The sequence below is a fragment of the Molothrus aeneus genome, unplaced genomic scaffold (genome assembly GCF_037042795.1).
Source record: "Molothrus aeneus isolate 106 unplaced genomic scaffold, BPBGC_Maene_1.0 scaffold_30, whole genome shotgun sequence".
In the NCBI taxonomy this organism is placed as follows: domain Eukaryota; kingdom Metazoa; phylum Chordata; class Aves; order Passeriformes; family Icteridae; genus Molothrus; species Molothrus aeneus.
The window spans coordinates 2,489,064-2,510,658 of NW_027098964.1; the positions used below are offsets into that span (position 1 = coordinate 2,489,064).

Here is a 21,595-nt window from a genome sequence, read left to right on the forward strand (position 1 = left end):
GGGCGGCCAGGAGGAAGAACCCGCGGCGCTTCCGGGAAGCGGCGGCGGCGATTCCGGGGCGCGGAGGAAACGGCGAGGCCCTACCCTGACCCCAAGGCTTTTATTGACGCCTCTCACAGTGCAGCGCGAAAAACGCGGCCGGGGATGAAGGCTTTCACCGACCCCCGAGCCGCTCTTTGGTCCCAGGAAGGAAGGGGAAAAGGGAAGTGGAGGATGCAGCGAGGAAGAGGAGGAGGAAGAAGAGGCGCGGGGCCTCCTCAGCCGCTGTCGCCGCCGGGCAGGACGCGCCACTGGAAGACGCTGGTGTCCTTCCCGCCCAGCGACACCAGGTGCCCGTCGTCGTGCGTGAAGCGCACGTTGGTCACGTGGCTGCCGTGCCCGCCGTACACGTGACTGGGAGCCTGTGAGGGGAAGGGGGGGGGGGGGGGCCCACACGTGAGGGAGGGGTCACGTGGTCTCACACCCCCACACAGAGCCACGCCCACCTCAAACTGGGGACACCTCCCCCCCCAAATTTGGGGTCTGGACCCTCCCCCCGATACCCCTAAATTGGGGTGTGGAACACACACCCCCCCCCTCCAGTATCCCTAAATTGGGGTCTGGACCCCCCCCAATATCCATAAATTGCCATCGTGGATCCCCCAAAACACTCAGCCTGTGGGTCTGGAGACCCCTGACCTCCAAATCAGAGTCTGGGACCCCCCAAATCAGAGTCTGGGACCTTTCCCCAGCCCCCCCAGCGCCCCCTGCCCACCTTGGGCCGGGCACAGAGGCTTTGGAACAGGTGAACCTTGCACAACCAGGACCCTCCTGACCCCAAACTGGACTCCAGGACCCCCCAAATCAGCGTCTGGGACCCTTCCCCAGCCCCAAGAGCCCCCCAGAGCCCCCTGCCCACCTTGGGCCGGGCACAGGGGTACTGGAACAGGTGAACCTTGCACAACCAGGACCCTCCTGACCCCAAACTGGACTCCAGGACCCCCCAAATCAGCGTCTGGGACCCTTCCCCAGCCCCAAGAGCCCCCCAGAGCCCCCTGCCCACCTTGGGCCGGGCACAGGGGTACTGGAACAGGTGAACCTTGCAGAAGTCGTCGGCCACGGCCACCACGCGCTCGTGGTGCGAGCGGCACAGGGAGTTGATGTCGGTGCCGTCAGACCCGTCCGGCCACACCCCTGGGACAAAGAGGGGGTTCAGGGGGACCCCCAAACCCCCCCCGGGCACCCCCCGAGCCCCCAGACCCACCGAAGACGTGGAAGCCCAGCACGCAGGTGTAGGACGCCCACTCCCGGTCCCGGCTCTCGAAGCGGTTCCGCAGCAATTTGCAGCCCCCGGCCACGTCCCCTGCGGGGGTGAGCGGGAGAGACCCCCAAAATTTGGGGTTTGGGGATGGGAGAGGTTCACCCCAAAATGTGGGGTGGGGGGGGCGGTGAAATCGCTTCGAAATTTGGGGGTGTGGGGCAGTGAAAGGCACCCAAAATTTGGGAGGGGGGGAGAGAAGGAGAAACCCTGAAAATCTGGGAATGGGAAGGGAAAATGAGACCCCCCCCCCAAAATCTGGGAATGGGAAGGAAAAATGAGACCCCCCCCCAAAATCTGAGCAGGGAAGGGAAAATGAGACCCCCCAAAATCTGGGAATGGGAAGGGAAAATGAGACCCCCCCAAAATTTGGGGAGGGGCAGGGAAAGTGAGACGACCAAAATCTGGGGGGGAGGAATCAGTGAGACCCCAAAATTTAGGGGGTTCCAGTGGGGTAAGGGGGTCCTGGCAGGGCCAGGAGGGCCTTGGAAGGATCAGGAAGGTCCTGGCAGGGCCAGGGGGGTCCCGGCAGCCCCAGGAGGAGCCCCCCAAGCCCCCAGACTCACAATAGAGGATCTCATAATCCCCCGAGTTGGACATGATGAAGCGCCCGTCCTTGGACCAGTCCAGGTGGGTGATGAAACTCGAGTGACCCTGGCGGGGGTCAGGAGGGGTCAGGAGGGGTTTGGGGACCCCCGGAGCCCCCCCCAGCGCCCCCAGACTCACGGTGCAGCGGCCAAAGCGGCTGAACTTGCGGCCGCCCTCGGCCACACTGTAAATGTAAATGAAATTGTCGTGGGAGCCGATGGCCAGGAAGGTCCCATCTGAAATAAACGGGGGGGAACGGGGGGGTCAGGGGGGGTCTCACACACATTGGGGGGGTCTCACACACACTGGGGGGATGCAGGGTTGGGGGGGTCCCACACACTGGGGGGGGCCGCACAGGGGGGGTTTGAGGGGGAGTCAGGGGCAGTTTGGGGACAGGGAGGGGTCGGGGACAGTTTGGGGACAGCTGGGGACACTTTGGGGACAGTTCAGGGACACTTTGGGGTCACTCTGGGGACACTTTGGGGACAGTTGGGGACACTTTGAGGTCACTTTGGGGACAGTTGGGGACACTTTGGGGACAGTTCAGGGACACTTTGGGGTCACTCTGGGGACACTTTGGGGACAGTTCAGGGGCTCTCTGGGGACACTTTGGGGACAGTTGGGCCCGGAGGCACGCGCGGGGCTCACCGGGGGAGAAGCGAACCACCGAGAGCTGCTCGTTGCCGTCAGAGCCCCCGGCCAGGAGCTGCCGCGTGCCCGTGTCCAGCACCAGCCACCTGAGGGACACGGGACAGACAGGGGGACACGGGACAGACAGGGGGACAGCGGACAGACAGGGGGACAGCGGACAGACGGGGGGACAGCGGACAGACAGGGGGACATGGGGACAGACAGGGGGACACCGGGACAGACAGGGGGACAGCGGACAGACAGGGACACGGGGACAGACAGGGGGACAGCGGACAGACGGGGACATGGGGACAGACAGGGGGACACGGGGACAGCAGGACAACACAGGGACATGGGGGGACATGGGGACATCAGGGGGACATGGGGGACAGCAGGACATGGACATGAGGACGGGGGACATGGGGGGAGATGGGGGGATACAGGGACGTGGAGGGACATGAGACACAGGGGGGGACAGGAGGGACACAGGGACACGAGGGGACAGCAGGACAAGGACATGGGGACAGGGACGACCCAGGGAAACGAGGAGATGGGGACACAGGGACACAGCCCATGGTCACCGTGTCCCCCCTGTCCTGCTGTCCCCATATCCCCCTCCATGTCCCTGTCCTGTCTTGGTGTCCCCCCATCCTGGTGTCACCCCTGTCCCCGTGTCCATGTCCCCATGTCCCCCCTGTCCCTCCATGTCCCCCTGTCTGTCCCCCCTGTCCCCCTGTCTGTCCCCCCCTATCCCTGTGTGTCCCCCTGTCTGTCCCCCCCTATCCCTGTGTGTCCCCCTGTCTGTCCCCCCTGTCCCCCCTGTCCCTCCATGTCCCCATGTCCCCCCTGTCCCTGTCTGTCCCCCTGTCTGTCCCCGGGGTCACTCACCTCCCGGTCAGCAGCCCCACGGCCACCACGTGTCCCCCGGGGTGGAAATCGGCGCAGAGCCCGGTGTCCTGGGGGGGGGGGGGGACACAGGGGACCCCAAATTGGGGGTACCGCCCCCCCCCCCCGCACCCCAAACCAGGCTCCTGCGCCCCCAGCCCCAATTCGGGGCTCCCCAGCCTGGGCGTGCTCCTGGTCCCCTGTCCCCAGAGCCCCCTGGGACCCCACAGAGCACCCCCTGAACCCCCCAAACTGCCCCCAAGCCCCCCAGATCTCACTCCTGACCCCCCCCACGGGGTGTCCCCCTCCCCAGTTTGGGGGGGTCCCACCCCCACCTCCAGCCAGGGGTGCTCCTGGTCCCTGCTCAACCCTTCTGTGCCCCCATTACCGACCCCAAACCCCCCCAAACCCCCCCAAATCTGACTCCCGCCCCAATTTTGGGGTCCCCGCCCACCTCCAGCGCCAGGCTCCAATCAGGGCTGACCCTGGTCCCTTGTCCCTTGTTCCCAGCCCTTCTGTGCCCCCATTACCGACCCCAAACCCCCCCAAATCTGACTCCGGCCCCAGTTTTGGGGTCCCCCCCCACCTCCAGCGCCAGGCTCCAATCAGGGCTGACCCTGGTCACTCCCCAGCCCTTCTGTGCCCCCATTACCGACCCCAAACCCCCCCAAATCTGACTCCCGCCCCAATTTTGGGGTCCCCCCCACCTCCAGCGCCAGGCTCCAGGCCAGCGCGTGCTCCCGGCCGTCCCACAGGCAGAGCTGCCGGTCGTGGCCGCAGGTGAGGAAGCGGCAGCAGTTGGGGTGCGTGGCCAGGCCCCAAACCTCGTCCGTGTGGCCCTGGGGGTGCCCGGGGAGGGGTCAGCGCCCCGGACACCCCCCCCGGGACCCCCCCCCCGCCCCCCAAATCCCACCTGGACGATGGGGGTGAAGCCGGAGCCCAGCGTGCCCCGGAGCAGCGCGTTCCGCGTGGTCCCGACCAGCAGCTCCTCGCCGGGGCCCTCCGCGATCGTGCGGACGGCGCCGAAGCTCTCGGGGAGCTGGGGGAGCCCCAAAAACCCCGTCAGAAACACCCCAAAGGGTTCAGGGAACGGGGGACCCCAAAAACCCCGTCAGAAACACCCCAAAGGGTTCAGGGAACGGGGGACCCCAAAAACGACCCCAAAAACCCCGTCAGAAACACCCCAAAGGGTTCAGGGAACGGGGGACCCCAAAAACCCCGTCAGAAACACCCCAAAGGGTTCAGGGAACGGGGGACCCCAAAAACGGCCCCAAAAACCCCGTCAGAAACACCCCAAAGGGTTCAGGGAACGGGGGACCCCAAAAACGACCCCAAAAACCCCGTCAGAAACACCCCAAAGGGTTCAGGGAACGGGGGACCCCAAAAACGGCCCCAAAAACCCCGTCAGAAACACCCCAAAGGGTTCAGGGAACGGGGGACCCCAAAAACCCCGTCAGAAACACCCCAAAGGGTTCAGGGAACGGGGGACCCCAAAAACGACCCCAAAAACCCCGTCAGAAACACCCCAAAGGGTTCAGGGAACGGGGGACCCCAAAAACCCCGTCAGAAACACCCCAAAGGGTTCAGGGAACGGGGGACCCCAAAAACCAGCCCCAAATACCCCCTCACAACCACCCAAAGCTCTTGGGAAGCTGGGGACCCCAAAACCAGCCCCAAAAACCCCGTCAGAAACACCCAAGGGAGATTTTTAGGGCGCTAAAAGAGATTTTTGGCTACCCAGGGACATTTTTAGGGCACTAAGGGACATTTTTGGGGTCCCTGGGCTGGTTTTTGAGGCACTAAGGGAGATTTTTGGGGTTCTAAAGGAGATTTTCGGGCACTAAAGGAGATTTTGGGGCTCTAAGGGAGATTTTGGGGCACTATGGGAGATTTTGGGGCCCTAAAGGAGATTTTGGGGCTCTAAGGGAGATTTTGGGGCCCTAAAGGAGATTTTGGGGCTCTAAGGGAGATTTTGGGGCACTAAAGGAGATTTTGGGGCCCTAAAGGAGATTTTGGGGCTCTAAGGGAGATTTTGGGGCACTATGGGAGATTTTGGGGCTCTAAAGGAGATTTTTGGGGTTCTAAAGGAGATTTTCAGGCACTAAAGGAGATTTTGGGGCACTAAAGGAGATTTTGGGGCACTATGGGAGATTTTGGGGCCCTAAAGGAGATTTTGGGGCTCTAAGGGAGATTTTGGGGCACTATGGGAGATTTTGGGGCCCTAAAGGAGATTTTGGGGCACTAAAGGAGATTTTGGGGCCCTAAAGGAGATTTTGGGGCTCTAAGGGAGATTTTTGGGGCCCTAAAGGAGATTTTGGGGCACTAAAGGAGATTTTGGGGCTCTAAGGGAGATTTTGGGGCCCTAAAGGAGATTTTGGGGCACTAAAGGAGATTTTGGGGTTCTAAGGGAGATTTTGGGGCCCTAAAGGAGATTTTGGGGCACTAAAGGAGATTTTGGGGCTCTAAGGGAGATTTTGGGGCCCTAAAGGAGATTTTGGGGCCCTAAAGGAGATTTTTGAGTCACTAAAGGAGATTTTGGGGCCCTAAAGGAGATTTTGGGGCACTAAAGGAGATTTTGGGGCTCTAAGGGAGGTTTTGGGGCACTAAAGGAGATTTTGGGGCTCTAAGGGAGGTTTTGAGTCACTAAAGGAGATTTTTGGGGCACTAAAGGAGATTTTGGGGCCCTAAAGGAGATTTTGGGGCTCTAAGGGAGATTTTGGGGCACTAAAGGAGATTTTGGGGCACTAAAGGAGATTTTGGGGCTCTAAGGGAGATTTTGGGGCCCTAAAGGAGATTTTGGGGCCCTAAAGGAGATTTTGGGGCACTAAAGGAGATTTTGGGGTTCTAAGGGAGATTTTGGGGCCCTAAAGGAGATTTTGGGGCACTAAAGGAGATTTTTGAGTCACTAAAGGAGATTTTGGGGCCCTAAAGGAGATTTTGGGGCACTAAAGGAGATTTTGGGGCTCTAAGGGAGGTTTTGGGGCACTAAAGGAGATTTTGGGGCTCTAAGGGAGGTTTTGAGTCACTAAAGGAGATTTTTGGGGCACTAAAGGAGATTTTGGGGCCCTAAAGGAGATTTTGGGGCTCTAAGGGAGATTTTGGGGCACTAAAGGAGATTTCGGGGCCCTAAAGGAGATTTTGGGGCTCTAAAGGAGATTTTTGAGTCACTAAAGGAGATTTTGGGGCCCTAAAGGAGATTTTGGGGCACTAAAGGAGATTTTGGGGCTCTAAGGGAGATTTTGGGGGCACTAAGGGAGGTTTTTAGGGCACCAAGGGAGATTTTGGGGCTCTAAAGGAGATTTTGGGGCCCTAAAGGAGATTTTGGGGCTCTAAGGGAGATTTTTGGGGCACTAAGGGAGATTTTGGGGCACTAAAGGAGATTTTGGGGCACTAAAGGAGATTTTTGAGTCACTAAAGGAGATTTTGGGGCCCTAAAGGAGATTTTGGGGCTCTAAGGGAGATTTTTGAGTCACTAAAGGAGATTTTGGGGCCCTAAAGGAGATTTTGGGGCCCTAAAGGAGATTTTTGAGTCACTAAAGGAGATTTTGGGGCCCTAAAGGAGATTTTGGGGCACTAAAGGAGATTTTGGGGCTCTAAGGGAGGTTTTGGGGCACTAAAGGAGATTTTGGGGCTCTAAAGGAGATTTTGGGGCCCTAAAGGAGATTTTGGGGCACTAAGGGAGATTTTCAGGGCACTAAGGGAGATTTTCGGGGCACTAAGGGAGATTTTGGGGCACTAAGGGAGATTTTGAGTCACTAAAGGAGATTTTGGGGCACTAAGGGAGATTTTGAGTCACTAAAGGAGATTTTGGGGCACTAAGGGGGGTTTTTAGGGCACCAAGGGAGGTTTTTAGGGCACCAAGGGGGGATTTCGGGGCTCTGGGGCTCTGCCCACCTCAACCTCGTGCAGCAGCTCCAGGCTGGGGCTCCAGCTGAGCACCCTGCGGTCCTTCCCGCCCCCGCTCAGCACGGTCCCGTCCCGGCGGCGGCACAGGGCGAACACGCTGCCCTCGTGCGCCCGCGTCTGCTGCCCGATCTGGTACATCTCTGGGGGGCTGGGTCAGCCCAAAACAGCCCGAAATACCCCAAAAACAGCCCCCGAAATATCCCAAACCCACCCCAAAAACAGCCCCCAAAATACCCCGAATCCACCCCAAAAACAGCCCCCGAAATACCCCAAACCCACCCCAAAACAGCCCCTAAAACCAGCCCCAAATCCACCCCAAAAACAGCCCCCAAAATACCCCGAATCCACCCCAAAAACAGCCCCCAAAATACCCCAAACCCACCCCAAAAACAGCCCCCAAAATACCCCAAATCCACCCCAAAAACAGCCCCCAAAATACCCCAAAAACAGCCCCCGAAATACCCCGAATCCACCCCAAAAACAGCCCCCAAAATACCCCAAAAACAGCCCCCAAAATACCCCAAATCCACCCCAAAAAACAGCCCCCGAAACAGCTCAAACCCACCCCAAAAACAGCCCCCAAAATACCCCAAATCCACCCTGAAACCAGCCCCAATTCCACCCCAAAACCAGCCCCAAACACAGCCAAAAACGAGCCCCAAAATACCCCAAAACCAGCCAAAAACCATCCCCCAAAACCAGCCCCAAATCCATCCCAAAATCACCTCAGACTCCCCCAAACCCCCCAAACCCCAAACCCCAAACCCCAATCCCATCCCAAACCCATCCCAAACCCCCCAAACCCCAAACCCCAATCCCATCCCAAACCCCAAACCCCCCAAACCCCAAACCCCAAACCCCAAACCCCAAACCCCAATCCCATCCCACCTTTGCCCCCTTTGCCCGGGGTGCGGGTCCAGGTGAGGATGTTCCCCTTGAAAACCCCACCCCAAAACCCCACCCCAAACACCCCTAAATCCCCCAAACCCACCCCAAACACCCCCAAACCCCACCCCAAACACCCCTAAATCCCCCAAACCCATCCCAAACACCCCCAAACCCACCCCAAACACCCCTAAATCCCCTAAATCCCCCAATCCCATCCCACCTTTGCCGCCCTTGCCCAGGGTACAGGTCCAGGTGAGGATGTTCCCCTTGAAAACCCCACCCCAAACCCACCCCAAACCCACCCCAAATCCCCCAAACCCACCCCAAACACCCCTAAATCCCCCAAACCCATCCCAAATCCCCCAAATCCCCCAAACCCCAATCCCATCCCACCTTTGCCCTCCTTGCCCAGGGTACAGGTCCAGGTGAGGATGTTCCCCTTGAAAACCCCACCCCAAACCCACCCCAAACCCACCCCAAATCTCCCAAACCCCACCCCAAACACCCCCAAACCCACCCCAAACACCCCTAAATCCCCTAAATCCCCCAATCCCATCCCACCTTTGCCCCCCTTGCCCGGGGTGCGGGTCCAGGTGAGGATGTTCCCCTCCGAGTCCCCGGTCAGCAGCGCCCCGGCCGCGTCGAAGATGAAGCACTGGATGAACTTGGGCTTCTTGTACTTCTAAAATGGGGGAAAAGGGCTCAGCCACCCCAAAAAAAACCCCAAAAAAACCCCCTGATCCCCACAAAACCACCCCGAAAACCCCAAATCCCCACAAAGCCACCCCAAATCCACCCTGGAAAACCCCAAATCCCCTAAATGCCACCCCAGAGATGCCGCGTGTCCTGGTGAGCGCGTCTCGGCTCCAGGTCCGGATCCCCAGACCCCAAAGGATCCCAAAACCAAACCCCAAATGACCCAAATGACCCCAAACCCAAACCCCAAATGACCCAAACGACCCCAAATCCCCCATATCTGACCCCAAATATCCCGCGTTTCTTGATGAGCGCGTCTCGGCTCCAGGTCCGGATCCCCAAACCCCAAAGGACCCCAAACCCAAGCCCCCAGACCCCAAATGACCCTAAATCCCAATCCCAAACCCCAAATCCCCCAAACCCAAATCCCCAAACCCCAAATCCCCCTATCCGACCCCAAATATCCTGTGTTTCTTGGTGAGCGCGGCGCCGCTCCGGGTGCAGATCCCCCAAACCCAAATGACCCGAAATGACTCCAAATGACCCCAAAATGACCCCAAATCCCCCAAATCCCCCAATCCCCCATATCCGACCCCAAAAATCCCGTGTTTCTTGGTGAGCGTGGTGCCGCTCCAGGTCCAGATCCCCCAAACCCAAACCCCAAATCCCCCAAACCCCAAACCCGAAATGACCCGAAATGACCCCAAATCCCCAAATCCCCAAATCCCCCCTATCCGACCCCAAAGATCCCGTGTTTCTTGGTGAGCGCGGCGCCGCTCTGGGTGCAGATCCCCCAAACCCCAAATGACCCGAAATGACCCCAAATGACCCCAAAATGACTCCAAATGACCCCAAATAACCCCAAATCCCCCAAATCCCAAATCCCCCTATCCGACCCCAAAAATCCCGTGTTTCTTGGTGAGCGCGGCGCCGCTCTGGGTGCAGATCCCCCAAACCCCAAACCCCAAAATGTCCCAAAATGACCCGAAATGACCCCAAAGGACCCCAAATCCCCCAAATCCCCAAATCCCCCCTATCCGACCCCAAATATCCCGTGTTTCTTGGTGAGTGCGGCGCCGCTCTGGGTGCAGATCCCCCAAACCCGAAATGACCCGAAATGACCCCAAATGACCCAAAATGACCCCAAATCCCCCAAATCCCCCAAACCCCAAATCCCCCATATCCGACCCCAAAGATCCCGTGTTTCTTGGTGAGTGCGGCGCCGCTCTGGGTGCAGATCCCCCAAACCCCAAATGACTCAAAATGACCCCAAATGACTCCAAATGACCCAAAATAACCCGAAATGACCCCAAATCCCCCAAATCCCAAATCCCCATATCCGACCCCAAAGATCCCGTGTTTCTTGGTGAGCGCGGCGCCGCTCCAGGTCCAGAAGAACACGTGGGATTTGCCGCTGCTGACGATGCTGCTGCTGTCGCGGGGGTTGAACTCCACCGTCAGCACCGACTCGTTCGTGCTCTGCGCGTTCGGGGTTTTGGGGCGGCATTTGGGGTTTTTTTAGGGAGTTTTAGGGGGTTTGGGACAGTTGGGGGTTTTTGGGGTATTTCGGGTGGGATTTGGAGGTTTTGGGGGGGGGTTTTGGGGGGAATTGGGAGGGTTTAAGGGGGTCAGGGGTTTTTTGGGGGATTTTAGGGGATTTGGGGGGTTTTGGGGTGGGATTTGGGGTTTTTTTGGGGGGATTTTAGGGGTTTGGTGTGGGTTTGGGGTGGGATTTCGGGGGATTTGGGGTGGGTTTGGGGTGGGTACCAGGTGGGATTCAGGGGTTTGGGGGTATTTCAGGTGGGATTTGGGGGGGGTTTTATGGGTTTTTTGGGGAGACTTGGGGTGGGATTCAGGGTTTTTTGGGGGGGATTTTAGGGGATTTGGGTTTCTTTGGGGGTTTTGGGGTGGGATTTGGGGTTTTTTTGGGGGATTTTAGGGGTTTGGTGTGGGTTTGGGGTGGGATTTCGGGGGATTTGGGGTGGGTACCGAGTGGGATTCGGGGGTTTTGGGGTATTTGGGGGGGGGTTTATGGGTTTTTTGGGGAGACTTGGGGTGGGATTCGGGGTTTTTAGGGGGTTTGGGGGGTTTGGGTTGAGTTTGGGGCAGGATTTGGGGTTTTTGGGCGGGTTTAAGGTGGGGTTTGGGGGATTTGGGCTGGGTTTGGGGTTTTTTGGGGGATTTTAGGGGATTAGGGTGAATTTGGGGCGGGCTTGGGGTGGGATTTGGAGTTTTTAGGGGCTTTTGGGGTGGGGTTTGGGGTATTTTGGGCGGGTTTTGGGGTGGGTTTTGGGGTATTTTGGGGTTGTTGGGGTATTTTGGGTTTTTGGGGTGGGTTTTGGGGTATTTTGGGTTTTTGGGGTGAGGTTTTGGGTTATTTCGGGTTTTTGGGGTGGGTTTTGGGGTTTTTAGGGGCTTTTGGGGTGGGGTTTTGGGGTACTTTGGGGTTTTTGGGGTGGGTTTTGGGCTATTTTGTGGTTTTGGGGTGGGTTTTGGGTTATTTCGGGGTTTTTGGGGTAGGTTTTGGGGTTTTTTGGGGTTTTTGGGGTGGGTTTTGGGGTTTTTTGGGTAGGTTTTGGGGTTTTTTGGGGTTTTTGGGGTGGGTTTTGGGTTATTTCGGGGTTTTTTGGGGTGGGTTTTGGGGTATTTTGGGGTTTTTGGGGTGGGTTTTGGGGTTTTTTGGGTTTTGGGGTGGGTTTTGGGCTATTTTGTGGGTTTTGGGGTGGGTTTTGGGGTTTTTTGGGTTTTGGGGTGGGTTTTGGGATATTTTGGGGTTTTTGGGGTGGGTTTTGGGTTATTTTGGGTTTTTGGGGTAGGTTTTGGGGTTTTTGGGGGTTTTTGGGGTAGGTTTTGGGGTTTTTTGGGGTTGTTGGGGTTTTTGGGGGTTTTTGGGGTGGGTTTTGGGGTTTTTTGGGGTTGTTGGGGTGGGTTTTGGGGTATTTTGGGGTTTTTGGGCTGGGTTTTGGGGTATTTTGGGGTTTTTGGGGTGGGTTTTGGGTTATTTTGGGGTTTTTGGGGTGGGTTTTGGGTTATTTCAGGGTTTTTTGGGGTGGGTTTTGGGGTACTTTGGGGTTTTGGGGGTGGGTTTTGGGCTATTTTGTGGTTTTTGGGGTAGGTTTTGGGGTATTTTGGGGTTTTTGGGCTGGGTTTTGGGGTATTTTGGGGTTTTTGGGGTGGGTTTTGGGGTATTTTGGGGTTGTTGGGGTGGGTTTTGGGTTATTTCGGGGTTTTTGGGGTGGGTTTTGGGTTATTTTGGGGTTGTTGGGGTGGGTTTCGGGGGTCCCACCTTGACCTCGGCCTGTTTGGTGCCGCGGGCGCAGTCCCACACCGACATCATGTGCTCGTTGGAGTCATCGACCACGCACAGGAACGCGCCCTGGTCCTGGGGCACCCCAAAAAAACCCCAAAATGTGGCTGTTTGGGAGGTATTTGGGGTATTTGAGATGTTTTCGGGGGGTTTTGGGTGTTTTGGGGTGGTTTTGGGGTGGTTTTGGGGGGGTATTTTGGGGTGGTTTTGGGGTATTTTGGGCGGGGTTTTTTTGGTGTTTTGGGGTGGTTTTGGGGGTGGTTTTGGGGAGGTATTTTGGGGTGGTTTTGGGGGTGGTTTTGGGGAGGTATTTTGGGGTGGATTTGGGGTATTTTGGGGCGGGTTTTTTTTGGTGTTTTGGGGTGGTTTGGGGGGTGGTTTTGGGGGGTATTTTGGGGTGGTTTTGGGGTATTTTGGGGTGGTTTTGGGGGTGGTTTTGGGGTGGTTTTGGGGGCGTATTTTGGGGTGGTTTTGGGGTATTTTGGGCGGGGTTTTTTTGGTGTTTTGGGGTGGTTTTGGGGGTAGTTTTGGGGGAGTATTTTGGGGTGGTTTTGGGGGTGGTTTTGGGGGGGTTTTGGGGTATTTTGGGGTTTCTGGGATCCCTCACAGCCGTGGAGAAGGCGAGCGAGCCCACGCCGCGCTCGAAGGAGCCGAGGCCAATCTGCTGCAGGGTCTGGAGCGTGGCCGAGTCCCAGATGTGCACGATCGGCTGCAGGGGCTGCGCGTTTGGGGGATTTGGGGCCATTTTAGGGGATTTTGGGTGATTTTAGGGAGATTTTAGGGGGATTTTTGGGAGGATTTTAGGGGGATTTTTGGGAGGATTTTAGGGCATTTTTTGGCCGATTTTGGGCGATTTTAGGGAGATTTTTAGGGGGAGTTTTGGGAGGATTTTGGGGCATTTTTGGGAGGGGTTTTGGCGTTTCACATCATGGTGGGGAGGGGGTTTGGGGGCCTGTCCCCTGTCCCCAGGGGTGTCCCCAAGGTCCCAGAGGTGTCCCCAATGTCCCCAAGGTGTCCCCGGGGGTGTCCCCAGGGGTGTCCCCAAGGTGTCCCCAGGGTGTCCCCAGGGTGTCCCACAGGTCCCAGAGGTGTCCCCAATGTCCCCAAGGTGTCCCCAAGGTGTCCCCAGGGTGTCCCAAGGGTCCCAGAGTGTCCCCAGGGTGTCCCCAGCGGTGTCCCCAAGGTGTCCCCAATGTCCCCAAGGTGACAGGTCCCAGAGTGTCCCAGGCTGTCCCCAGCGGTGTCCCCAGGGGTGTCCCCAAGGTGTCCCCAATGTCCCCCAGGTGTCCCCAGAGGTGTCCCAAGGTTCCAGGGGTGTCCCCAATGTCCCAGGGGTGTCCCCAGGGGTGTCCCCGAGGTGTCCCCAATGTCCCCCAGGTGTCCCCAGGGGTGTCCCCAAGGTGTCCCCAGAGGTGTCCCAAGGTTCCAGAGGTGTCCCCAATGTCCCCCAGGTGTCCCCAGGGGTGTCCCCAATGTCCCCAATGTCCCCCAGGTGTCCCCACCTTGCCGTCCTTGTCCACTCCGGCCGCCTGCCCAGTGGCCACACGGAGCCGGTCGGGGTGCACGGCCAGGCTGGGGGGACAGGGGGGACACAGGGGGGGACAGGGGGGGACACAAATTTGTAGAGAATTCCTCGAGTCTGATCGAAGGGGATTTGGGGATTTGGGGGTTTTTGGGGGGATTTTTTGGGGTTTTTTTAGGGTCGCTCACCACCTGGCCAGGCAGTGGCACAGGGGGCCTATGGGGTGGTACAGGGGTGCTTCCAATGGGGGTTTTTGGGGGGATATTTTGGTATTTTTGGTTCTTTAGGATTATTTTAGGATTATTTTAGGATTATTTCAGGACAATTTGGGGTCCCTCACCACCGGACGCAGTCGCTGTGCCGCAGGCAGTGGCGCTGGCACAGTACAGGGGCAGCACGGGGTTGTACGGGGGTGTTTCCAACGGGATTTTTGGGGGATTTTTTGGGGATTTAGGATTATTTCAGGACAATTTGGGGTCCCTCACCACCGGACGCAGTCGCTGTGCCGCAGGCAGTGGCGCTGGCACAGTACAGGGGCAGCACAGGGGGTGCACGGGGTTGTACGGGGGTGTTTCCAATGGGATTTTTTGGGGATTTTTTGGGGATTTAGGATTATTTTAGGATTATTTCAGGACAATTTGGGTCCCTCACCACCGGACGCAGTCGCTGTGCCGCAGGTAGTGGCGCTGGCGCCGCGCCGGCAGCTGCAGCAGCACCACCACGCAGGCGATGAAGTAAACGAGCTCCCCCGAGCCCAGCACGTGCAGGTTGGAGCGAGAGTCACGGCCCCGGTAGCCGTAACTGGGAGGGTCAAGGAAACTGGGGGGAAACTGGGGAAACTGGGGGGAACTGGGGGGAAACTGGGGGAAAACTGGGGAGAAACTGGGAGGGAACTGGGGAAAAAACTGGGGGGAAACTGGGGAGAAACTGGGGGAAAAACTGGGGGGAAACTGGGGAGAAACTGGGGAAACTGGGGGGAAACTGGGGGAAAAACTGGGAACAAACAGGGGGGAAACTGGGAACAAACTGGGAACAAACAGGGGGGAAACTGGGGGGAAACTGGGGAGAAACTGGGGAGAAACTGGAGGGGAAAACTGGGAACAAACTGGGAACAAACTGGGGACAAACTGGGGGAAACTGGGGGGAAACTGGGGGAAAACTGGGGAGAAACTGGGGAGAAACTGGGGGGAAACTGGGGGGAAACTGGGGGGAAACTGGGGGGAAACTGGGGAAACTGGGGGGAAACTGGGGGGAAACTGGGGAGAAACTGGGGGGGAAACTGGGGGGAAACTGGGGAAACTGGGGGGAAACTGGGGGGAAACTGGGGAAACTGGGGGGAAACTGGGGGGAAACTGGGGGGAAACTGGGGAGAAACTGGGAATAAACAGGGGGGAAACTGGGGGAAAAACTGGGAACAAACTGGGAACAAACTGGGGAGAAACTGGGGACAAACTGGGGGGGAAACTGGGGGGAAACTGGGAACAAACTGGGAACAAACTGGGGACAAACAGGGGGGAAACTGGGGGGAAACTGGGGGAAAAACTGGGAATAAACTGGGAATAAACAGGGGGGAAACTGGGAACAAACTGGGGAGAAACTGGGGGGAAACTGGGGGGAAACTGGGAACAAACTGGGGGGAAACTGGGGGGAAACTGGGGGGAAACTGGGGAGAAACTGGGGAGAAACTGGGGGGGAAACTGGGGAGAAACTGGGGGGGAAACTGGGGGAAAAACTGGGAATAAACTGGGAACAAACTGGGAACAAACTGGGGACAAACAGGGGGGAAACTGGGGGGAAACTGGGGGAAAAACTGGGAATAAACTGGGAATAAACAGGGGGGAAACTGGGAACAAACTGGGGAGAAACTGGGGGGAAACTGGGGGGAAACTGGGAACAAACTGGGGGGAAACTGGGGGGAAACTGGGGGGAAACTGGGGAGAAACTGGGGAGAAACTGGGGGGGAAACTGGGGAGAAACTGGGGGGGAAACTGGGGGAAAAACTGGGAATAAACTGGGAACAAACTGGGGACAAACAGGGGGGAAACTGGGGGGAAACTGGGAACAAAGTGGGAGAGCTGGGAGAGCTGGGAATTTTGGGCCCTTTCTGGGATTTTTGGGATTGCCCAGGATTTCTGAAAATCACCTGGATTTTTGGGGTAGGTTTTGGGTTTTTTAGCAGAGGATACACCCAGTGTCCCGGATCCCCCAGGATTTTGGGATTTTGGGGCAGTTTTGGGGCGGTTTTGGGGCAGTTTTGGGGCAGTTTTGGGGTGTTTTTTGGCAGAGGATACACCCAGTGTCCTGGATCCCCAGGATTTTGGGATTTTGGGGCAGTTTTGGGGCAGTTTTGGGGCAGTTTTGGGGTTTTTGGCAGAGGATACACCCAGTGTCCCGGATCCCCAGGATTTTGGGATTTTGGGGCTATTTTGGGGCTGTTTTGGGGCTGTTTTGGGGTTTTTGGCAGAGGATACACCCAGTGTCCTGGATCCCCAGGATTTTGGGATTTTGGGGCTATTTTGGGGCTGTTTTGGGGCAGTTTTGGGGTGTTTTTTGGCAGAGGATACACCCAGTCGAGCTGCAGGCGCTCCGGGGGCAGCTCCGCCCTGAGCGGGCCCAGCCCCGAGGGCACGTACATGGTGATGGGGCGGCCCCGCAGGAACATCTTCACCGACACCCCCTCTATGGGGGAACGGGGTCACCCCAAAAACCCCGGGGTCACCCCAAAACCCCCGGGGTCACCCCAAAACCCAGCAACCAACGGGGTCACCCCAAAAACCCCCAAAAAACCCGGGGTCACCCCAAAAACCCAGCACCAACCGGGGTCACCCCAAAACCCAGCAACAAACGGGGTCACCCCAAAAACCCCGGGGTCACCCCAAAACCCCCGGGGTCATCCAAAAACCCCCAGCACCAACCGGGGTCACCCCAAAAACCCCCGGGGTCACCCCAAAACCCCCAGCACCCCCAAAAACCCCAAAGTCACCCCAAAACAACCAGGTCACCTCAACACCAACCGGGGTCACCCCAAAACCCCAAAACCCCCACGAGCCTCACCCAGGTTGTAATTCCCACGGCGAGAGGCTGGAAAGGAGAAAAATGGGAAAAAAATTGGGGAAAAATGGGGGGAAATTGGGAAAAATTGGGGGGGGAGGGGAGGAAAAAATGGGGGAAAAGGGGAAAAAGGGGGGGAAATTGGGGGGAAAAGGGGAAATGGGGAAAACGGGGTTCCAGCCCCAAAATGAACCCACTGAACCCCCAAAATAAATCCCCATAAAGAACCACCCCAAAGTCATCCACAGAACCCCCAAAATGGAGCTGCTGAAACCCCCAAATGAACCCCAAAACGGATCCTCTGAACCCCCAAAACAAACCCCCAAAATAATTCAGTGAACCCCCAAAAGGAACTCCAGAACCCCCCCAAAAAAACCCCAAAATAAACCCACTGAACCCCCAAAAAAACCCTCAATGAAGCCCCAAAATGAAGGCCCTGAACCCCCAAATTTCCCCCCTGAACCCCAAATTTCCCCCCCCGAACCCCCCAAATTTCCCCATCCCCCACCTGGGCTCAGGGTCGGCTCCTTGGGGCGGCTGCGGGAGAGGAGGAGATCGGGGGGGTTGGGATTTGGGGGGAAGGTTTTGGGGATATTTGGGGGATATTTGGGGATATTTGGGGGATATTTGGGGATATTTGGGGATATTTGGGGATATTTGGGGATATTTGGGGGATATTTGGGGGAATGTTTGGGGAATATTTTGGGTATATTTTGGGGATATTTTGGGGATATTTGGGGAATATTTGGGGGATATTTTGGGGGATAGTTGGGGGAATGTTTGGGGGATGTTTTGGGGATATTTGGGGGATATTTGGGGGATATTTTGGGGGAATGTTTGGGGGATATTTTGGGGGAATGTTTGGGGGATATTTTGGGGATATTTGGGGAATATTTTGGGGGAATGTTTGGGGATATTTCAGGGATATTTTGGGGGATATTTGGGGAATATTTGGGGGATATTTTGGGGATAGTTGGGGGATGTTTGGGGGATATTTTGGGGATATTTCAGGGATATTTTGGGGAATATTTGGGGGATATTTGGGGGAATGTTTGGGGAATATTTTGGGGATATTTTGGGGATATTTTGGGGACTATTTTGGGGATATTTGGGGGATATTTGGGGGAATGTTTGGGGGATATTTTGGGGATATTTCAGGGATATTTTGGGGAATATTTTGGGGATATTTGGGGGAATGTTTGGGGGATATTTTGGGGGATGTTTCAGGGATATTTTGGGGATATTTTGGGGATATTTCAGGGATATTTTGGGCATATTTGGGGAATATTTGGGGAATATTTTGGGGGATATTTGGGGGAATGTTTGGGGGGATATTTTGGGGGATATTTCAGGGATATTTTGGGGATATTTTGGGGGATATTTTGGGGGTGTTTAGGGGATATTTTGGGGGATATTTCAGGGATATTTTGGGGGATGTTTGGGGGATATTTAGAGGAAATTTTGGGGGATGTTTTGAGGATATTTTGGGGAATATTTCAGGGATATTTGTGGATATTTTGGGGATATTTCAGGGATATTTTGGGGGATGTTTTGGGGATATTTCAGGGATATTTTGGGGAATATTTGGGGGTATTTTGGGGATATTTTGGGGGATATTTTAGGGATATTTTGGGGGATGTTTTGGGGATATTTCAGGGATATTTTGGGGAATATTTGGGGGATATTTTGGGGATATTTTGGGGGATATTTTGGGGGTGTTTAGGGAATATTTTGGGGGATATTTTGGGGGATCTTTTGGGGGTGTTTGGGGGATATTTTGGGGGATATTTCAGGGATGTTTGGGGGATCTTTTGGGGGTGTTTGGGGGATGTTTGGGGTCCCACCTCTCGGGGCTGCCCTGCAGCAGGTTCGCTGACGACGCCGCTTTGCGGCTCAGGCGCTGCCGGGGGCTGGGGGGGCCCGAGGAGGAGCTGTGGCGGCGCAGCCTGGGGGGGAGGGGGGGTTTGGGGGGGTTTGGGGAGGTTTGGGGGTCCCGGGGGGTTTTGGGAGGGGTCAGGAGAATTTGGGGGCAATTTGGGATTGGGGGCGTTTGGGGGGGGATTTGGGGAAAGGGGGGGGGGATTGAGAGGTTGGGGGGAAAGGATGAGGAAATTTTGGGGTGGGGAAATTTGGGGGGGACACAGGGGATGGGGGGGGAGACACCATCAGTGAAGGGGGGGGGGACAGCCCCAACCTCCCCCCCCAACCTCCCCCAGCCCCCCCAAAATCCCACCCAGGCACCCCCAAACCCTCCCGGCCCCCTCCCCCCATAAGGACCCAAGTTCCCACGGGGGGGTCCTGGGTGGGGGGGTCCCAAAAGGTTTTGGGGGGTTCTGGGGGGGTCCTGAAGGATTTGGGGTGGTTTTGGGGGGTCAGGGGGGTGGATCTGGGGGTCCCGGGGGGGTTTTGGGGTGTCAGGGTGACCTAGGGGGGTCCCGAGAAGTTTTGGGGTGACCTGGGGGGGTCCTTGAGGATTTTGGGGGGGCTCCTGGGGGGGTCCTTGAGGATTTTGGGGGGGGTCCTGGGGGGGGTCAGGGGGTTGATTTGGGGGTCCCGGGGGGGTTTTTGGGGGGGGTCCCCGCAGCCCTTCCAGGGGTCCCAGGGGTCTCTCCCGCCCATCCCAGCCCCCTCCCCACCCCCCCACGCCCCCTCCCCAATTTGGGGGTGCCCCCCCGCCCCCCCCACTCACAGCTCCTTGCGGGGGCCCCTCGGGGCCGGGCTGGGGGGCGCCGGGGGGGTCTCGGGGCTCGGGGGGGGCTCCGGGGACCCCGGGGCGGGGGGCACGGGGGGGACCCCGGCGGGGGCGGCTCCGGGGGGGCCCCGCCGGTCCCGGGGGGCTCCTGGGGGGGGCTCGGGGGGCGCGGGGGGGGCTCCTCCGTCTGGGTGCCCACGCTGATGCCGCGGGGGGGCTCCGGGGGGGGCTCCGGGGGGGCTCCGGTGGGAGCTGGGGGGGAAAGGGGGGGTCAGGACCCCAAAAAGCCCCCCCGGAACCCTGAGACCCCCCAGGAGCCCGAGCTGGGGCGGCAGGGGGACCCCAAAAAGGGACCCCCAGATGGAGACCCCAACCCCATTTCGGGGGTCCCAGACCCATTTGGGGGAGTCCCAGCCCCACTTTGGCGGGGGGGGGGGGCTCGCAGCCCCATTGGATGGACCCCAACCCCATTTGGGCGAGACCCCAGCCCTATTTCAGGGGGTTCCAGACCCTCTCGGGCGGTCCCATCCCCATTTCGGGGGGCTCCCAGCCCCATTTTGGGTGGTCCCAGCCCCATTTTGGGGTCCCAGCCCCATTTTGGGGTCCCAGCCCCATTCCGGGGGGCTCCCAGCCCCATTTTGGGGTCCCAGCCCCATTTCGGGGTCCCAGCCCCATTTCGGGGTCCCATCCCCATTTTGGGGTCCCAGCCCCATTTCGGGGGACTCCCAGCCCCATTTCGGGGTCCCAGCCCCATTTTGGGGTCCCAGCCCCATTTCGGGTTCCCATCCCCATTCCGGGGGTCCCAGCCCCATTTCGGGCTCCCAGCCCCATTTCGGGGTCCCAGCCCCATTTTGGGTGGTCCCAGCCCCATTTTGGGGTCCCAGCCCCATTTCGGGGTCCCGCCGCCCCTCCCGGGGGGTCCCCGCGCTCACCGAGCCCCCCGGGGGGGTCGCACCCCCCCAGCCTGCGCAGGGTCTCCCCCAGCGCCGCCTTGACCAGCGCCAGCTCCTGCTCCACGCGGCGCAGCCGCGGCTCCAGCGGCCCCGGGGGGGGGGGCCCGGCCTCCCCGGGGGGGGGTCCCGCCTCACCTGGGGGGGGGCAGGGTCACATTGGGGGGGGGGGAGGGGGCGGGGCCGTCCGAACATGGGGGGGGAGGGGGGAGGGGTCACCCCCAGCTCAGCGCCCCCCGCACTTTGGGGACCCCCCCAGGTGTGACACGCGACCCCCCCCAACTCCTGTGACCCCCACACCCCCCCGTGACCCTCAGGGACCCCCCCCGGGACCCCCCCCAACTCCGGGGACCCCCCCGTGCCCCCCCCAGGGGTTGGGACCCCCTCAGATGTCACACGGGACCCCCCCCAAAACAGCCGGGACCCCCCCAAAAACAGCCGGGACCCCCCCCAAAACACCTGGGACCCCCCCCGAAACATCCGGGACCCCCTCAAAAACACCCGGGACCCCCCCGTGCCCCCCCCCCCCCCTTCCCCGTCCCGTTCCCGGCTCCGCCGCCGCCGCCCCGGCCCGGGGGGTTCCGGGGGGGTTCCGGGGGTTTCCCGGGGGGGGTCCCGGGGGGGGCAGTCCCGGGGGTCCCCCCGCCCCCCCGGGGGTCTCACCGCGTTCCGGGGGGGGCTCCATGGCCGGGCCCGCGGCCGCTCCGACACCGCCCCAGGAAGCGCGGCCGAGTCACTTCCCCCGCGGGGGGGGCGGCCCGGGGGGGCCCGGACACCCCGAAATGGGGGGGGGGGGAATCCCCTGGGGGGGGCGAGACCCCCAAAATTGGGGTTTTGGGGAGGGGGGGGCAGCGCAACGCCCCCAAATCAACGGGGACACCCCTAAATCGCCCCCCCCGCCACCCCGAAATGAGGGGGGGCTGTGACCTGACCCCCCCACCCCAAATATTGGGGGGTTCTGCTGCCGCCCCCCCCCCAAAATTCTGCGGGACCCCCCCCCAAAATCCCACCGGGGTCCTCAGTGCTTCCCCCTCCCCAAAATTGGGGAGTGGGTGACCCCAAACCCCCCCAGTTCCCCCCCCCCCCCCCCCAGTTCTGGGGTCCCCCAAAATTTGGGGTGACCCCCCCCAATGGAGACACCCCCCCCCCCCCAAAAAACAACAGACGAGGCTGGGAGGGAGAT

The 21,595-nt window shown here is 58.9% G+C and overlaps 1 protein-coding gene across 1 annotated transcript; it reads right to left on the reverse strand.

Annotated features, from left to right (window-relative positions):
• Window positions 1-81: 81 nt before the first annotated feature.
• On the reverse strand, window positions 82-18,696 carry EML3 (EMAP like 3). Its single transcript, XM_066570435.1, has 20 exons — window positions 18,615-18,696; window positions 17,279-17,307; window positions 16,774-16,800; window positions 16,284-16,398; window positions 14,371-14,520; window positions 13,700-13,769; window positions 12,805-12,915; window positions 12,177-12,272; window positions 10,235-10,369; window positions 8,756-8,876; window positions 7,295-7,446; window positions 4,314-4,439; window positions 4,108-4,239; window positions 3,404-3,471; window positions 2,534-2,622; window positions 2,024-2,121; window positions 1,864-1,951; window positions 1,244-1,342; window positions 1,043-1,173; window positions 82-401 (listed from the first exon to the last, which is right to left on the reverse strand). The coding sequence occupies exons 4-20, from the start codon at window positions 16,379-16,381 to the stop codon at window positions 258-260; spliced, it is 1,908 nt and encodes a 635-aa protein (XP_066426532.1). The 5' UTR covers window positions 16,382-16,398; window positions 16,774-16,800; window positions 17,279-17,307; window positions 18,615-18,696; the 3' UTR covers window positions 82-257.
• Between the last annotated feature and the right edge of the window lie 2,899 nt (window positions 18,697-21,595).

What these genes read in the sequence shown, in the direction of transcription:
- EML3 (XM_066570435.1), bottom strand. Translation starts at nt 16,381, where the DNA reads ATGTTCCTGCGGGGCCGCCCCATCACCATGTACGTGCCCTCGGGGCTG. An exon ending in CGCTCGCCTTCTCCACGGCT is followed by an intron (nt 12,273 to 12,804) that starts GTGAGGGATCCC and finishes GGGGTGCCCCAG; the next exon opens with GACCAGGGCGCGTTCCTGTG. An exon ending in GCTTCACCCCCATCGTCCAG is followed by an intron (nt 4,240 to 4,313) that starts GTGGGATTTGGG and finishes GGGCACCCCCAG; the next exon opens with GGCCACACGGACGAGGTTTG.